This window comes from Schistocerca piceifrons, chromosome 2, assembly GCF_021461385.2.
Source record: "Schistocerca piceifrons isolate TAMUIC-IGC-003096 chromosome 2, iqSchPice1.1, whole genome shotgun sequence".
NCBI lineage: Eukaryota > Metazoa > Arthropoda > Insecta > Orthoptera > Acrididae > Schistocerca > Schistocerca piceifrons.
In genome coordinates this window covers 819110438-819130410 of record NC_060139.1, presented here as the reverse complement: position 1 = coordinate 819130410, position 19973 = coordinate 819110438, and the positions used below count along the sequence as shown (strand labels likewise).

Below are 19973 nucleotides of genomic sequence, written 5' to 3'. Positions count from 1 at the left end.
GTATTAAACGTCGGCTCTAATAAGAGGAAGAAATTTCTGAGAATGTGCTTTTGGAGCATAACGTGAATCATGGACAGTGAGGAAACCGGAACTGAAGAAAATTGAAGCATTTGAGATGTGGTGCTACAGAAAATTACTGAAAATTAGCCGCGCGGGATTAGCCGAGCGGTCTCAGGCGCTGCAGTCATGGACTGTGAGGCTGGTCCCGGCGGAGGTTCGAGTCCTCCCTCGGGCATGGATGTGTGTGTTTGTCCTTAGGATAATTTAGGTTAAGTAGTGTGTAAGCTTAGGGACTGATGACCTTAGCAGTAAAGTGCCATAGGACTTCACACAGATTTGAACATTTTGAACTGAAAATTATGTGGATCCACCCCTCAATGTTGTCGGAGAAAGAAACTGTGGTAAAAATAGACAAGAAGAAGGGACGGAGTGATAGGACTCGTGGTAAGACACCAGGGAATGCTTCTACGGTGTTAGAGGGAGCTGTAGAGGGTAAAAACTATAGTGGAAGGGAGAGACTGGAATACATCCAATAAATAATTGAGGACGTAGCGTGCAAGAGGTACTCAGAGATGAATAGGCTGGCACAAGAAAGAAATTCCTGGAGGCCACATCGATCTAGTCGTAACTCTAATGACTGAGAATCCCTAAGTTGTATATGCAGATCTTATACTAAGGTGACTAAGTCATGGCATACGCCCTACTATCATGTTGGACACCATTCCGCCCGACGTACGGCAGGAACACGACGTGGCACGGACTCAGAAAATCGTTAGAACTCCCAGCAGAAATACTGAGTCATGCAGCATCTATAGCCGTCCATAACACGAAAGATTTGCCGGTGCTGGATATCGTGCGCGAACATTTACATCCTATAAATGTTCGATTGGATTTGTGTCGGGTGGTCTGGGTGGCCAAATCATTCGCTCGAATCGTCCAGAATGTTATTCAAACCAATCACCATCAACTGTGGCCTGTTGGCATGGCCCATTGTCATCCATAACAATTCCATCTTTGTTAGGAAACAAGAAGCCCATGAATGGCTGAAAATGGAGTCTGAATATCCGAACGTAACAATTTCCAGACAATGGTCGGCTCAGTCTGACCAGAGCACCCAGTCCATTCCACGTAAACATAGCCCATAATATTAAAAGCCATAACCAGGTAGGACAATGCCTTGTTTACAATTTGTTTCCGTTGCTTTGCGAGGTCTGCACCACACTCGAACGCTACCATCAGAGCTTACACACTGAAATTGGGACTCATCTGATCAGGCTATGGTTTTCCAGTCGTCTAGCGTCCAGCCGATGTGGTCACGAACCCAGCAGAGGCCCCGCAGGCGATGTCGTGCTGTTAGAAAAGGCATTCGCGTCGGTCGTCTGCTGCCACATCGCATTAACACTAAATGTCGCCGCACTGCCCTTACGGGTTCTTTCGTCGTACGTTCCACATTGATTTTTGCGGTTATTTCATTCAGTGTTGCTTGTCTGTTAGCTCTTACAACTCTACGCAAACGCTGCTGCTCTGGCCACTGCGTTGCCCATTGTGAGAAGTAATGCCTGAAGTTTAGTATTATAGGCACACTCTTGACATTGTGGACGTTATTCCCTAACGATATGCGAAATGAGATGAGCCGCGAGTGTAGCTCCGGCTACTATTCCGCGCTCAGAGTCTTTTAATTCTCGTGGGACACCTTTCAACATGCTTGCAAATGACAGCTCTTCCAATATACTGCCCTTTTATGCCTTGTGTACGGGATACTACAGGATTCCGTACATATCTATATCGTTATCACATGCGTTTTGTCACCTCAGTGTATTTTATTTGTAATCGATTTCGATACTAATTTACACCATCTTCTGCACCCTCTACGGTACCAGGTGATCAGAAGTGTAGTGAACACCGAAATCGTTTGTAAATAAAATAAGATCTTTAAATAAGCTGAAGGTGTCATTCATACTACGTGATGATGTAGGAAAAGCTATGGTGCCGCAATCTATGGGAAGATGGATGTACGTTGAGTGTACGTAAAGTGTCAACGCCAGAAAAAATCCACATGCAGGGGAATCTTGGGTGGTTAGAACCAGAACACCGAACTCAACTGTAATTGAAACATAAATGCAGCTGAATGCGGCAATCCTACAATATGATGATACTAGAGTACTGGCCATTAAAATTGCTACATCAAGAAAACCTGCAGATGATAAATGGGTATTCATTGGACAAATATATTATACTAGAACTGACTTGTGATTACATTTTCACACAATTTGGGTGCACAGATCCTGAGAAATCAGTACCCAGAACAACTACCTCTGGCCGTAATAATGGCATTGATACGCCTGGGCATTGAGTCAAACAGAGCTTGGATGGCGTGTACAGGTACAGCTGTCCATGCAGCTTCAACACCATACCACAGTTCATCAAGAGTAGTGACTGGCGTATTGTGACGAGCCAGACGTTTTCAATTGATGAGAGATCTGAAGAACGTGCTGGCCAGGGCAGCAGTCAAACATTTTCTGTATCCAGAAAAGGCCCGTACAGGACCTGCAACATGCGGTCGTGCATTATCCTGCTGAAATGTAGGATTTCGCAGGGATCGAATGAAGGGTAGAGCCACGGGTCGTAACACATCTGAAATGTAACGTCCACTGTTCAAAGTGTCATCAATGCGAACAAGAAGTGACCGAGACATGTTACCAATGGCACCCCATACCATCACGCCGGGTGATACGCCAGTATGGCGATGACGAATACACGCTTCCAATGTGCGTTCACCGCGATGTCGCCAAACACGGATGAGACCCTCCCTCATGATGCTGTAAACAGAACCTCGATTCATCTGAAAAAATGACGTTTTGCCATTCGTGCACCCAGGTTCGTCGTTGAGTACACCGTTGCAGGCGCTCCTGTCTGTGATGCATCGTCAAGGGTAACCGCAGCCATGGTCTCCGAGCTGATAGTCCATGCTGCTGCAAACGTCGTCGAACTGTTCGTGCAGAAGGTTGTTGTCTTGCAAACGTCCCCATCTGTTAACTCAGGGATCGAGACGTGGTAGCACTTTCCGTTACAGCGATGCGGATAAGATGCCTGTCATCTGAACTGGTAGTGATGCGAGGCCGTTGCGATCCAGCGCGGCGTTCCCAATTACCCTCCTGAACACACCGATTGCATATTCTGCTAACAGTCATTGGACCTCGACCAAAGCGAGCAGTAATGTCGCGATACGATAATCGAAAGTCGCGATAGGCTACAATCCGACCTTTATTAAACTCGGAAACGTGATGGGACGCATTTCTCCTCCTTACACACGGCATCACAACAACGTTTCACCAGGCAACGCTGCTGTTTGTGTACGAGAAATCGGTTGGAAACTTTCCTCACGTCAGCACGTTGTAGGTGTCGCCACCGGCGCCAACCTTGCGTGAATGTTCTGAAAAGCTAATCATTTGCATATCACACAGCATCTTCTTCTTGTCGGTTAAATTTCGCGTCTGTAGCACGCCATCTTCGTGGTGTAGCATTTTTAATGGCCGGTAGCGTATTTAACAGCTGTCGTCTGTCGATTTATCGGAAGATGAATGTACGAAGGGTCCACATAATGTGTCAACACCAGAGGAAACTCCACATGCGGCGGAGTCTTGGGCGCTACGGCTGTGTGGCTCAGGATGCCACCCCCTTGGTCAGTGCTATCATCTGGAGAAGGGGAGACTGGTCACATCTGGCGCAGAGCGGCGAGGCCGATCGCCCCGTGCACGCTCCTCCAGGAACTGTGCAGTGCTGGCGAGCGCGCCGCGCATTAACAAACAGTAATGAAAGCTAAACGCCGGCCCTCACGCATGTGCGTGCCCGCGCGTATTAGTGCGGCACGTAAGCTGCCGAACGCCCTCCTTCCCCCCCCCCCTGCAGCCCTTCCTTTGCTTCCCCGGCCCTCCGCAACCCTCCGACGCTGATGCCGCCGCCCTCCGTTTCCCACTCATTTCAAAGTTTTCAACCCCAGCATTCTGATTTTCCCCCTCGCTGCCGCCGCCGCCGCCGCCACCGAGTCCTTGTCTTGCAGGGCGGACGGGTGGCGGGCCTAATAATCAATAACGCAGCCCTCGAAACACATCTAACTTAATGTATATACAACAGAAAGGGCCGGGCCGGGACGGGGACGCACGAACCGGCGCGGCGTGGGCGGCGCGGCGGCGTTTTCTGCCGGTCGGGAGTGCGTTTTGTGTAATTACTGCTGCCCGTGCGGGTAAGGTGGCCGCGGATGTGGGGTGCGGAGGGATATGGGGGAGGGGGTGCGGCGGCAGCGGACCGCCGTATAACTCGCCGGTGCGGCGTCGCTGGGCGCCGTTGTTCCGGCGTGTGCACTCTGCGCCCGCCACATTCTCCCGGACGTCCGCACGGGCCAGTCCTGCACGTGGGGGCGGAATCACAGACAATGGCGCGCCGCCGCGCCGCCGAGGACGCGAACTGTGTTTGTGCTGCAGGCGCGTAAGGCACAATGCTGCCCGTCCGCGTCTCCGAGTGCCTCGTTATTAATTAGCAGCTCGTTACGTGCCCGCCACACTAGTGCCATCAGTACTTTGGCTCTTACGTATTAAAATTGTCATATAATGACTGCAGTCGATAGGCACTTGGTGCAGGTAGTGGCAACTGACTCTTAACATAGGCAAATGTAATGTATTGCGAATACATAGAAAGAAGGATCCTTTATTGTATGATTATACACTCCTGGAAATTGAAATAAGAACACCGTGAATTCATTGTCCCAGGAAGGGGAAACTTTATTGACACATTCCTGGGGTCAGATACATCACATGATCACACTGACAGAACCACAGGCACATAGACACAGGCAACAGAGCATGCACAATGTCGGCACTAGTACAGTGTATATCCACCTTTCGCAGCAATGCAGGCTGCTATTCTCCCATGGAGACGATCGTAGAGATGCTGGATGTAGTCCTGTGGAACGGCTTGCCATGCCATTTCCACCTGGCGCCTCAGTTGGACCAGCGTTCGTGTTGGACGTGCAGACCGCGTGAGACGACGCTTCATCCAGTCCCAAACATGCTCAACGGGGGACAGATCCGGAGATCTTGCTGGCCAGGGTAGTTGACTTACACCTTCTAGAGCACGTTGGGTGGCACGGGATACATGCGGACGTGCATTGTCCTGTTGGAACAGCAAGTTCCCTTGCCGGTCTAGGAATGGTAGAACGATGGGTTCGATGACGGTTTGGATGTACCGTGCACTATTCAGTGTCCCCTCGACGATCACCAGTGGTGTACGGCCAGTGTAGGAGATCGCTCCCCACACCATGATGCCGGGTGTTGGCCCTGTGTGCCTCGGTCGTATGCAGTCCTGATTGTGGCGCTCACCTGCACGGCGCCAAACACGCATACGACCATCATTGGCACCAAGGCAGAAGCGACTCTCATCGCTGAAGACGACACGTGTCCATTCGTCCCTCCATTCACGCCTGTCGCGACACCACTGGAGGCGGGCTGCACGATGTTGGGACGTGAGCGGAAGACGGCCTAACGGTGTGCAGGACCGTAGCCCAGCTTCATGGAGACGGTTGCGAATGGTCCTCGCCGATACCCCAGGAGCAACAGTGTCCCTAATTTGCTGGGAAGTGGCGGTGCGGTCCCCTACGGCACTGCGTAGGATCCTACGGTCTTGGCGTGCATCCGTGCGTTGCTGCGGTCCGGTCCCAGGTCGACGGGCACGTGCACCTTCCGCCGACCACTGGCGACAACATCGATGTACTGTGGAGACCTCACGCCCCACGTGTTGAGCAATTCGGCGGTACGTCCACCCGGCCTCTCGCATGCCCTCGCCCTCGCTCAAAGTCCGTCAACTGCACATACGGTTCACGTCCACGCTGTCGCTGCATGCTACCAGTGTTAAAGACTGCGATGGAGCTCCGTATGCCACGGCAAACTGGTTGACACTGACGGCGGCGGTGCACAAATGCTGCGCAGCTAGCGCCATTCGACGGCCGACACCGCGGTTCCTGGTGTGTCCGCTGTGCCGTGCGTGTGATCATTGCTTGTACAGCCCTCTCGCAGTGTCCGGAGCAAGTATGGTGGGTCAGACACACCGGTGTCAATGTGTTCTTTTTTCCATTTCCAGGAGTGTATGATAACAGTACAAACACTTGTAGCAGTTACTTCTGTAAAATATCTGGGAGTATGCGTACGGAACGATTTGAAGTGGAGTGATCGTATAAAATTAATTGTTGGTAACGCGGGTGCCAGGTTGAGATTCATTGGGAGAGTCCTTAGAAAATGTGGTCCATCAACAAAGGAGGTGGCTTACAAAACACTCGTTCGACCTATACTTGAGTATTGCTCATCAGTGTGGGATCCGTACCAGGTCGGGTTGACAGAGGAGATAGAGAAGATCCAAAGAAGAGCGGCGCGTTATTTGGTAAGCGTGATAGCGTTACGGAGATGTTTAGCAAACTCAAGTGGCACACTTTGCAAGAGAGGCGCACTGCATTGCGGTGTAGCTTGCTGTCCAGGTTTCGAGAGGGTGCGTTTCTGGATGAGGTATCGAATATATTGCTTCGCCCTACTTATACGTCCCGAGGATATCACGAATGTAAAATTAGAGAGATTCGAGCGTTCACGGAGGCTTTTCGGCAGTCCTTCTTCCCGCGAACCATACGCTTCTGGAACAGGAGTGGCTTGCGGAGTATAAATGTAGATGTAGATGTAGATTCCATATTTCTGCATTTCCGGAAAACATTTCACACGGTGGTCCACTGTAGACTGTTAATGGAGGTACGAGCATATGGGATACAAGGTGTTCCGAAATTCCCGTTACAAAGTTGTAGGACTTGTAGAGCGGAGTGAATACTAATTTTCTGAATAGGAATCCATATCGTCAAACATACTTTTTCCTCGCTGCGTCTGTTTCAATTCAGATGTTTAACTCATCCACGTCTCCTTGAGGCAGTGAATTAGGCATCACACAGTACAATTACTAGGTAGCACTGCAAAAGGAAACATAACGAGATATCCATTTATGACTAACGCACGTTTTTGTGTTAAAATCAGAACATCACGTGTTTATATTATTTAAAAAGAGACAGATCCCTACATACTTTACATACAGGGCAGTCAGTACTTATACATGTCAACATTGGATCGATGTGGCGGCCAGCGTTGTTACAGACATTGTACCTAGGAAGCATGTTATGGTAAACACTGTGCATTCCACCCGGTGTCAGTTTCTAATGCAGCGGCCAAAAATCGTGCCAGCATATGTTCCTCTGTCTGTAGAGGATTCTCATAAATTCCCAACAAGGCAGATGTTAAGTGACGGCAGGTGACCGCCCGACGTAGTATATGTCATCCTGTCTGCCCTATTGCATACCACATACCATAAGAAGCAGTTCTGAGACTTTTCTCTTTCCCTCAGCAGACTGGACGCGTTACACATCTGAACTGAAACTGTCGTGGAACGGAAACGGCAAGTTTCTGGACATGGGTTCCTATTGGAAATATTATACACTCACCCCCTCTACAAGTTCTAGAATTTTGTAAAGGGTGTTTCCGAACATCCTGTATGTTTCGAGACACGTGGGTGGTTCGAAGACTTCTTAAGTAATAGGACTCAGTATGTTGTTTTCGACGGTGAGTGTTTATCAGAGACAAAGGAGTCGTCAAGAGTGTCCCAGGGAAGTGCGATAGGACACTATTATAGTCTATGTACATAATTGGTCTGGCGGACAAGGTGGGGAGCAATCAACGGTTGTTCGCTAACGATACTGTCGTCGTACGAGAATTTGTCGAAGTTGAGTGACTGCACGAAGATTTAAGATGGCTTAGAAAAATCTGGCTCTAAATGTAGAAAAATGTAAGTTAATGCGGATGAGTTGGGAAAACAAACCCCTAATGTTCGGATAGAACATTAGTAGTGTTCTGCTTGTCACAGGCAAGTCGTTTACTTATCTGGGCGTAACGTTGGGAAGCGATATGAAATGGAACGAGCGCATGAGTATTGTGGTAGGGAAGGCGAATGGTCGACTTCGGTTTATTGGAAAAATTTTCTGGGATAGTTTGGTTCACCTGTAAAGGAGACTGCATACATAGCGCGACCTATTCTTGTGTACTGCTCGAGTTTTTAGGATTCGTACCAGGTCGGAATGAAGTGAGACATCTAAGTTGTTCTGTTAACGGTAGGTTGGAACAACACGAAAGTGTTACTGAGATGCTTCTGGAGCTTAAATGGTAATCCCTGCAGAGAGAGTGACGTTGTTTTCTAGGAACTCTTTTCTAGGAACACTGCTGAGGATATTTAGAGACCGGCCGGGGTGGCTGAGAGGTTCTAGGCGCTACAGTCTGGAACCGAGCAAGCGCTACATTCGCAGGTTCGAATCCTGCCTAGGGCATGGATGTGTGTGATGTCTTTAGGTTAGTTAGTTTTAAGTAGTTCTAAGTTCTAGGGGACTGATGACCACTGCAGTTACGTCCCATAGTGCTCAGAGCCATTTGCACCATTTTTGGTATTTAGATGATCAGCATTTGAAGGTGACTGCAGAATGATTCTACTGCCACCAAAATACATTTCGAATAAGGATTATGAAAAGTTACGAGAAGTTAGGGCTCATATGGAGGCATATAGACGATCGCTTTTCTCTCGCTCTGTTTACCTGTGGAACAGGAAAGGACCTGACTATAAGTGTCACAGGGTATCCTCCTCCACGCACAGTACTGTGACTTGCGGAGTGTGTGTGTAAGTGTAGATGTTAAGGCATGGACAGATGCTTCATGGTGCTCTTGTTACGTGACACCTTTCTGCGATCTCAAGCGTTCGTTGCCTTCTATCGTTGTTATCGTAGGGAGTTCCCTGTGTGTAGTGAGGTCCTTTTTTTCACTTGGTCGACTTACGTCATGGAAGCGAGGCGAAGTCACGGAACTTCCGTATGCTACCAGAGACCATGTTGGTATCTGTGATGGAGGAAGACTGGTAGTGATGTGATATCGATGATCACTTCTCTGCCGCAGTTTGATCACCAAGCTCTTATTTCCATGCGGCGCTGATGGTATAGCCGCTGCCCAACACAGTTGTTTCTATACACTGAGAACTCAACAGGTTCTTTGTTCACAACCTCATGAATAGGCATTGTTGACTATCTAGTCACATTAATGTGGCCACCTGTCAGAAGCCCAAATAGCCATCTATTGCTGGGAGGACAGCTGCGAGACGTGCAGGAAGAGAGTCTGTGAGGTAGCTACATGGATGTAGAGCTGTGTCAACTCCAGTGCCGCGGCCGTCTGGGCTAGATTTCTCGACTGAGGATCCATGAGGGGAAAAGCCTGAGGGAGATGGTTTAAATTCTGGGAAAATGGTGTCCAGGACAGTACTATAAATTCATCCTGGTGCTCTTCGAACTACACACGTACACTGCGACCTGTGTGACACGTTGCAATGTGCAGCTGGTAGATGCCATCGTGCATGTGAGGATTAACTTGGTCCCAAAGGATAGAGGCATGCTTGTTTTGCTCCATTGCGCCTTCCAGAATGACAACATCACCCAGGGACTGCCACGAAAACATTCTCCAAACCATTATACTCTCACGTTTGTACTGGACCCCACCGACGATTGCTGCAAGATGTTTTTTTTTTCAGATATTTCGCGCCATACACACCAACAGTCATATTTGCAATGGAGCTTAAAACTGGATTCATCTGGAAAGGCCACCTGTCGCCACTCAATGGACGTCCAGGGCAAATTGCAGCCTTCATCATGATGAAAAGCATGGTTGCATCAGCCTGGTGCCTACTGCAGAGCCGGCCGCTGTGACCGAGCGGTTTTAGGCGCTTCATTCCGGAACCGCGCTGCTACGACAGTAGCAGGTTCGAATCCTGCCTCGGGCATGGATGTGTGTGATGTCCTTACGTTGGTTAGGTTTAAGTAGTTCTAGGTCTAGTGGACTGATGACCTCACACGTTAAGTTACTCAGTGCTTGGAGCCATCTGAACCTACAGCAACATTCGCTGACATGCCTTTGAGGAGACACTGTTGGTAGCCCCTTGTTTCTTCTAGATGGTCAGTTGCTCAACAGCTGCACGTCTAGTCACCAGTTCACATCCCCGCAGCCGTCCTTCACCCCTGCCACCTATTGCCTCTGAGACGATTTTTAATATCACAATTTTGTCATGCACGGCATACTTTATTACGGTGACACACGAACAGTTTACAAACATAAGCGTTTCGGAAATTCTTCCACCCTTGGCCTAAAAGGCAATGATCATGCCCTTTTGGATGTCAGATAAATTGCTTCGTTTCAACAGTACGACGAAGACCACGCTGAGTCCCCCCGACGTGCTTTATATCCCCTCTACCACAAACGCAGTCACCTGTCGGTAGTGAGTTGATAACTAAATGTCCCTTCGTGTTAGAATATTGTTATATAGCATCTGCTAATGGAAATGTTTTACTCATTGTTTTAATTATTGCTGTGGTTATCCATCTATTTTGGAACATAACCAGCAGGGTAGAGTGAAGCTTAAAAGTTTGCTAGCTTCAGTAAAACTATTCAGTTCTAATTACAAAATTTTGCTGGTCATTTGTTTGCATTTGGTGCATCTTAATAGTTTGGTACCTTCAGAAAAACTGTCCGATTTCCAGTTATAAAGTACACTGTTGATTTGTTTTCTTTCATTGAAGTTTCTCAGACGAGCACTGACCTGTTAAAAAATGGCTCCAGAGGTAACAAATGAGGTCACAGGATATACGTGACATACTAATGTCGAACGTATACGGTGGTGACATTATTGTCACTAGACCGTGTAGTATCCCATGGTTTCATCTACTGTGATTCTATCAAAAAGAAGCCTTTGAGACCCGAATATGCATAACAACAACTTTAACCGGAACAGCGATTATATCCCTAGTGTTGCACCGAAATGGGCGCTTGATGCTGAAAGGCCACACAGAAATAACCTGACTCGTCTACCATCTACCAACTGACGAAATCAACGTCACTGTCAATGTTCTCCCTCCACAGACGTCGTTATTCTCTCTGGTATTGCAAGGAAGTTCCGTGACTTTGTGCCTCCTTCGTGACATGAATCAACCAAGTAAATATAGCGCCACACGCTCTGCAGATAACTCCTGACGATGGTGGAAGTAGTCGGTCGACAGCTTGACATTTTATACAAATCTGACGCTGTGAGGAACGTCGCCACTAAGAATTGCGTTGTCATTAGACTAAGACATGTTCTGAAAAAAGTTACGACGATCGTGGAACGAGAAATGATTTCTTTCAGAACGCAATGACGTGGAGGGGCGTTAAAACGTATGTAGGCTAACAGGCAGATTTAGAGTGCCTACATTTCCAAACTCTCAAATTATAAAACAAGTATGAGCATTAAAATTAAGTGTATATTCGTAGATTTTCCCGGCGTACTGACTCCCATCAGTCATCTGGTCAGCGCAAGCTACCCCCACCATCGCAGCCTGCACATCCCTCGGTCCATACGCGGATGTACAGTGCCTAGTAAAAACGTGAAACCCCGGAAGATATTGCCGGTTGTCAGTATACCGTCGTAAGCGTACACACCACTCATCTGTAGCGACTAGAAGTGCAGTTGTCGGTGACAGGTATAAAGGTCACCATAGTGCAGTAGTGGTGTTCGTGTTTAATGTTATTACCAGGCCTGGTAGGGTATATGAGGAGCGCAAAAAGCGGAGAGGTCAGATATACGTGTGAGACAGCGTTATCAGCACCTGACAGGGTTTGAAAGGGACCTCATTGTGGGCCGGCTGGTCGAATCGTATAATATCCCGACTTATGTGGCATTCGGATCTGACAGTGGCCCAGTGTTGGACTGCATGGGAATGAGAGGCGTCAAGGTTCCGGTCGAGCACTACCACAGAGGAGGGTCGTTGTATCGTGGACCCAGCTCGTCGTACCCCCTTCACGTCTGCTTCTGCCGTCCGGAAACAAGTGTTGGACTCCCTGCCACAATCTGAGCCATCCTGCACCACTGGTCGCAGACCAGAAGCAGCCAGTCTAGGGGAGTACGGTCACAACGTAGGATGCAGTTAACACCGCAACAACGAAAGCTGTTTTTGGAGTGGTCCTATGACAGACCAGCTTGGGCTGCTGAGAGATGGTGTCGCACTGTGTTCAGCGATGAATCACTATTCTGCACTATCCTGGATGACTATCGTCGGTAAGCATGCCGCGACCTGGAGAGAGGTACCAATCTTGCAGTGTTTTGGAGAGATATAGCGACTGGGTACGACATCAAGTCGTGTCTAGTAATGATTTAGGAAAGTCTGACGGCACATTAGTATGTCACGTATATCCTGTTACCTCATTTGTTACCTCTGGAGCCATTTTTTAACAGGTCAGTGCTCGTCTGAGAAACTTCAATAAAAGAAAACAAATGAACAGTGTACTTTTAGAACTGGAAACCGCACAGTTTTTCTGAAGGTACCAAACTATTAAGATGCACCAAATGCAAACAAATGACCAGTAAAATTTGGTAATTAGAACTGAATAGTTTTACTGAAGCTAGCAAACTTTTAAGCTTCACTCCACCCTGCTGGTTATGTTCCAAAATAGATGGATAACCACAGCAATAATTAAAACAAAGAGTAAAACATTTCCATTAACAGATGCTATATAACAATACTCTAACACGAAGGGACATTTAGTTATCAACTCAGAGCAGGCAATGAGCCAGTATTATAGAACACTATAGTAAAACTGAGTACGATGAGACATGAACAAATAAATTTAAGAAACAACACCAGCGCTCTTCAAATAAAACTACTACATTTAACCCCATGTTCCGAGGCAGGGCAAAATAATACTCATAAATTATACACTCCTGGAAATTGAAATAAGAACACCGTGAATTCATTGTCCCAGGAAGGGGAAACTTTATTGACACATTCCTGGGGTCAGATACATCACATGATCACACTGACAGAACCACAGGCACATAGACACAGGCAACAGAGCATGCACAATGTCGGCACTAGTACAGTGTATATCTACCTTTCGCAGCAATGCAGGCTAATATTCTCCCATGGAGACGATCGTAGAGATGCTGGATGTAGTCCTGTGGAACGGCTTGCCATGCCATTTCCACCTGGCGCCTCAGCTGGACCAGCGTTCGTGCTGGACGTGCAGACCGCGTGAGACGACGCTTCATCCAGTTCCAAACATGCTCAATGGGGGACAGATCCGGAGATCTTGCTGACCAGGGTACTTGACTTACACCTTCTAGAGCACGTTGGGTGCCACGGGATACATGCGGACGTGCATTGTCCTGTTGGAACAGCAAGTTCCCTTGCCGGTCTAGGAATGGTAGAACGATGGGTTCGATGACGGTTTGGATGTACCGTGCACTATTCAGTGTCCCCTCGACGATCACCAGTGGTGTACGGCCAGTGTAGGAGATCGCTCCCCACACCATGATGCCGAGTGTTGGCGAAACACGCATACGACCATCATTGACACCAAGGCAGAAGCGACTCTCATCGCTGAAGACGACACGTCTCCATTCGTCCCTCCATTCACGCCTGTCGCGACACCACTGGAGGCGGGCTGCACGATGTTGGGGCGTGAGCGGAAGACGGCCTAACGGTTTCGGGACCGTAGCCCAGCTTCATGGAGACGGTTGCGAATGGTCCTCGCCGATACCCCAGGAGCAACAGTGTCCCTAATTTGCTGGGAAGTGGCGGTGCGGTCCCCTACGGCACTGCGTAGGATCCTACGGTCTTGGCGTGCATCCGTGCGTCGCTGCGGTCCGGTCCCAGGTCGACGGGCACGTGCACCTTCCGCCGACCACTGGCGACAACATCGATGTACTGTGGAGACCTCACGCCCCACGTGTTGAGCAATTCGGCGGTACGTCCACCCGGCCTCCCGCATGCCCACTATACGCCCTCGCTCAAAGTCCGTCAACTGCACATACGGTTCACGTCCACGCTGTCTCGGCATGCTACCAGTGTTAAAGACTGCGATGGAGCTCCGTATGCCACGGCAAACTGGCTGACACTGACGGCGGCGGTGCACAAATGCTGCGCAGCTAGCGCCATTCGACGGCCAACACCGCGGTTCCTGGTGTGTCCGCTGTGCCGTGCGTGTGATCATTGCTTGTACAGCCCTCTCGCAGTGCCCGGAGCAAGTATGGTGGGTCTGACACACCGGTGTCAATGTGTTCTTTTTTCCATTTCCAGGAGTGTAAATCAGACTCTAACCCAATAAACAAGAATATTTGTAACATGAACATACAGAAACCCTCATCAATGAACACAGACTGAATTTCTAAAATTCATGTAACAGTGTATAAAATGTCAACCAGAACACACTTACAGCTCCAATTAAGACAGGAAAATTGAACATGGGAACATGGGGTAATGATGGTCAATTTAAAGCTGAAAACTATTACCCCAGATACTGCTGTGTGGGTCAACGATGGTCAGTACTTCTGCTTGCGATTTCACCGTGTGTGGTTATTTGGTTGCTTACCTCAACAACTGTTACGGATATCGTTTGTTTTCACATGGGAGTTTCTGACTGATGTCTTTCGGGAAAATTCAGCCACTATGTATTTAGAAGGGCTGATGATGACGAAATGTATCGTAGAAACCGATTGCCAATAAATCGGTAATGAAATTATAGCTGGCGGTATTGTTGAAAATTGTTCTACTTCTAGAACTGGCCGAGTAGGTACTTCACACGAGATAAGAAATTCAGTAAATGCATCTGGACGGATTCTTCCCCTCCTCGCATTACATGCTGATTCAGAAGGAACGGTGGAAAATACTCGAAAGTATTCAGAACTATTCAGCAGAGTCGGCAGTGAGGTGGGTTATTAAATCAGGAAATCCACTCAGGGCAAGATTTTGATGTGCCATCATGGCTGTCATTGGAAGCCAACACGTTTCCTTTGAAGAACATCTGTGCAAGCACACAAAAAAATGTGACTCCGACACAGACAGACAGACAGACACATACACACACACACACACACACACACAAGTGACCGTCGTCTCCCAGACATATACATCCGATCGTGATGACATTATATATACGTGAGAAACGTTTTTGCATATGTAGGCTATTCACATTGTATTATTAGGTCATTAATAAACAAATTCCTCAGCCGCATTCCTTTCAACTGTTTCAAGTTTATTCAGAGCTTTCCGTGTCTATGAATGCAGCTATGACGTCTTTCCCGAATTCACCACTCTGGTACACTTTTCATTCAGTACTGCAGAATCTCCAAACATGTGACTTCGAGTATCCGACCGGCCAGTTGTCAAAGGATTGCAGTGGGTACTATTACATGATCAGAGCAACAGAGAATCAGGAAGCAGCTGTCGTGTAGTATCCCAATTGGGCAGTGGCTGAAGGACTGCAACAACTAGTATCTCACTGAAGAAGGCCACGGAAGACGGCTGATGGAGTCTCTCAGTAGGCTGCGATCTTCGTGGGCATCATTGTCACCGTTATTGGCCACTAATCTAGTATATTACTGTATTAGTACCAAGTTGACAGTAACGGGCGAACTGGTACCATAACACATTAAGTTAGATATAAGCAATGTTCTTCAGTGAGCCGTGGTTGAGTGTGCATTTAAGGGTGTGATACCTTATAGGGTTGGGTTTAAGGCTCCTAGACATTTCGTAGATGCCTGCCGAAGTCACGCAAAGGAAAACAAATGTATCTCAATGCAAAGATTGTGTTTTTAATGCCATCCAAAATCAGTGATGACTAAAGTTATTGGTAAACTGTTACAGAAACTTGAGACTTTTCAAGAGACAGATTCTGGTTGGCAAGTAAATAGTTCAACTGCATGTTAATGTAATAAAAAATGGAGATTTTAGTGCACGAGTGTTCATAAAGCTGTCAAAGGTGATGCCAGATAGACATATAGCAATAATGTCCAGTCAAAAGACAATGCATGTGGTGGTTAATTTTAGCTGGACTGTATCCTGTAAATAAGGCTCCACAGTGTATCTACAGATATTCTATATGCAAACAAAGTAAACTTAACCATCCAACATACCCTGCGGATCTGAAACATGTTCAAATTTTCGAGAAACAGAGTGAAAACCTCTCTCTAAACGGCGTCCAATATTCGGATTGTGCATGAATGGTCACAGGTGACAAGAGAGATGAGAAAAAATTTCAGGTTATGTCGTTACATATCACAAATCACTGTCGCGAGAATCTTGTAAAATTATTAACGGTGTAGGTTGGTGATACAGGCACATACTACATCCGCTGCTTAAAAAAACCTTTCTATGCTAGCACATAGTAGCATTTCTCCTCCTCTTAAGTGTATTGTAATATTAGAGCGTTGCTTGTGCCATTTTTATGGCAAAGAAAGGCCAGATGCACGTTTAGATGACTACGCACAGTTTAAGTCAGTCAACGATTTCATGATTAATGGCAAAAATGGGTTTATAAAATCACTATGTTCAGCAACAAACTGCAGCTCCCTTTAGTATTGTATGCTGACACAAAACGTTTGGTAGTACCAGTTGCTACTTGAAATCATAGCCATGACTTTGGTCTGTTTTCTGATCAAGAACATTTGTATACACTTATCATAATAGCCGACTATATACACCGCGATTACGACGAGCAAATTCGGAGTTTAAACTCTACAAAGACAGCGACTGCAGTGGTTCACTGAACATCTGAACAGCTGAATTCAGTCACTGAGAGTCCGAATGACTTTTTATAGCAAAATTAAAAGATGGAAATAAGACTTAAATAAGAACTAGCGTCTTGCTCAGCAGAGGTCTGCCAGAGTACAGTGCCAGTGCCAGTAGTATCCCACATCTAAGCTATTATATAGGCATTGCTCAATGACAAACACACACAAACAAAATATAACGTATGTATAGTCAAATTAAATCCAGGTCTCTGTTACCATCCAATCCGGATATACATAAATCATTTATGATGAGCATTGCAGTATTGCACCAAGAGAGGTACTGCGATATAAATTTGCGATTTATCGATTCATAATTTTTTTGACGTGCTCAGTTCAAAGCGAATGAAATCAGGATAGCGAGGATATACTTTCCTGATGTTTACAGTTTAATCTAGTATTAATACGTGAACAATGCGTTGTTTTCACTAGAAAATCACTTACCCTCAACTGAAAAGTTAGGGAGTTTATTTATTTATTTATTTATTTATTTTTTTGGTCATCAGTCCTCTGACTGGTTTGATGCGGCCCGCCACGAATTCATTTCCTGTGCTAACCTCTTCATCTCAGAGTAGCACTTGCAACCTACGTCCTCAATTATCTGCTTGACTTATTTCAATCTCTGTCTTCCTCTACAGTTTTTGCCCTCTACAGCTCCCTCTAGTACCATGGAAGTCATTCCCTCATGTCTTAGCAGATGTCCTATCATCCTGTCTCTTCTCCTTATCAATGTTTTCCACATATTCCTTTCCTCTCCGATTCTGCGTAGAATCTCCTCATTCCTTACCTTATCAGTCCACCTAATTTTCAACATTCGTCTATAACACCACATCTCAAATGCTTCGATTCTCTTCTGTTCCGGTTTTCCCACAGTCCATGTTTCACTACCATACAATGCTGTACTCCAGACGCACATCCTCAGAAATTTCTTCCTCAAATTAAGGCCGGTATTTGATATTAGTAGACTTCTCTTGACCAGAAATGCCTTTTTTGCCATAGCGAGTCTGCTTTTGATGTCCTCCTTGCTCCGTCCGTCATTGGTTATTTTACTGCCTAGGTAGCATAATTCCTTAACTTCTTCATTGACTTCGTGACCATCAATCCTGATGTTAAGTTTCTCTCTCCTCTCATTTCTACTACTTCTCATTACCTTCGTCTTTCTCCGATTTACTCTCAACCCATACTGTGTACTCATTAGACTGTTCATTCCGTTCAGCAGATCATTTAATTCTTCTTCACTTTCACCCAGGATAGCAATGTCATCAGCGAATCGTATCATTGATATCCTTTCACCTTGTATTTTAATTCCACTCCTGAACCTTTCTTTTATTTCCATCATTGCTTCCTCGATGTACAAATTGAAGAGTAGGGGCGAAAGACTACAGCCTTGTCTTACACCCTTCTTAATACGAGCACTTCGTTCTTGATCGTCCACTCTTATTATTCCCACTTTGTTGTTGTACATATTGTATATGACCCGTCTCTCCCTATAGCTTACCCCTACTTTTTTCAGAATCTCGAACAGCTTGCACCATTTTATATTGTCGAACGCTTTTTCCAGGTCGACAAAGCCTATGAAAGTGTCTTGATTTTTCTTTAGCCTTGCTTCCATTATTAGCCGTAACGTCAGAATTGCCTCTCTCGTCCCTTTGCTTTTCCTAAAGCCAAACTGATCGTCACTTAGCGCATTCTCAATTTTCTTTTCCATTCTTCTATATATTATTCGTGTAAGCAGCTTCGATGCATGAGCTGTTAAGCTGATTGTGCGATAATTCTCGCACTTGTTAGCTCTTGCCGTCTTAATAGGGGAAATTGTAAGAGAAGGCGAGTACCAAAGAGTTTGGAATGTATGGAATATATTCAATATGAATTGGATCCTGCAACTGTCTTGCATGGGATTCTCTGCTGAGAATAATCAAAACGGAATGGCAGCTTATTTGCCGATACTGAATAACTCCGTTTTACCCCAAAAAAGGCTTTAGAGGTGGTATTGTCACTGTTCTTGTAGATATGCCGTCGGCAACAAAGGAGTCATTGCAGGTTACGATGGCAAAATTAACTAATCTTACATTATATATCTTGCTGTGAATAGTGTTACAGTATCTTCCAGTGTCCAGATTTATATGGGTTTCTTCAGCGAGTATTGAAAGTTTTTATGTGGAAAACGTACCAGTAGATTTTGAACCAGGGTACCTTTTAGACATGGAACTCAAGTCTCTAGAGAGCATTCATGACTTTTACTCAGATTCACCCTTACAATCAAAAACAATGTCACCTCCATCGAATAGTAAGATACCAAAAAATTAATTTCAATTTTGTATGTTAAGAAAAACTATAGTATTCATTATGGAAATGTTTACAACATAAATTGGTTTTAAAAATGGTTTCAACGAATCTTATCATGATTTCGAAAAATTTTTTCGAACTGTTAAACAATAGTGTCTTTCGAAGGACAATGCAAAATGTGCAAAAGATGTGTTGCTTAAGACTACTCTCGAAAGGCAGATACGTAGCATCTGCATTGATTGCCAAACCAGATTTTCAAAGGAGTGTTATTTTTAACAAAAAAGTTAGTTACATTGAACTGTAAATTGAACAGGCTTAATGCAGTGAACGTCTTACACTTCTGGATAAGGGGAACACATTGGCTTGGGTGTCATTACCACCTGAAATATGTTGTTGTTGCTGCTGCTGATGATGGTTAACTTTTATTTTAAATAATGTAAATATTTCAAAAACGAGAAAAAATGTGAAATGTATGTGAAAATGTGTATCGTAAATTGTAATTGTAAATTGTAATTTCAGCTGTAACTGTATCTTGCAGTCACTACCACAATGAACTGATTCCAATTCATATACTTATAGTGAAATACTCCCTTCTGATTAATAGATTAAACTCACAGTTCCCAGGAAAATATTGTCACATTATGTTGATTCAGTTTGATTTTAGGTAGTATATTTTTCGATAAACTGGAACTTTACATAATTTAATTTGTTTGCATTTGTTTGATCAAGAAATATCCATCTTAACTGCTCAGATAATGAAAGTCTTATTTTGTAACTAAGTTTAGGTATCTGAGAAAAATTTAAACACGTTGTACAATTTAATTAAACTCTGAATACCCCTTGTTATAGCTAGAGTGTGTGTGAAAGAGCACAGTCAACCAAGTGTGTATCTAATTTATCTTTGAAATGTAGTCTTATTTTATAGTAATTGTATATCTAGTGCATTTTTATTTTTTGAATAAAGCCACCCATTTCTCTATAAAATT

At 45.7% G+C, this 19973-nt stretch overlaps 1 protein-coding gene across 1 annotated transcript in view; it reads left to right on the top strand.

The window, feature by feature from the left end:
* Window positions 1–19973, top strand: part of LOC124775895 — an 80015-nt gene that overhangs the window by 32363 nt on the left and 27679 nt on the right. Inside the window, exon 2 of the mRNA XM_047250729.1 lies at window positions 4249–4485. Within this exon, the coding sequence (XP_047106685.1) occupies window positions 4249–4485 (237 nt within the window). The remainder of the gene's footprint in view (window positions 1–4248; window positions 4486–19973) is intronic.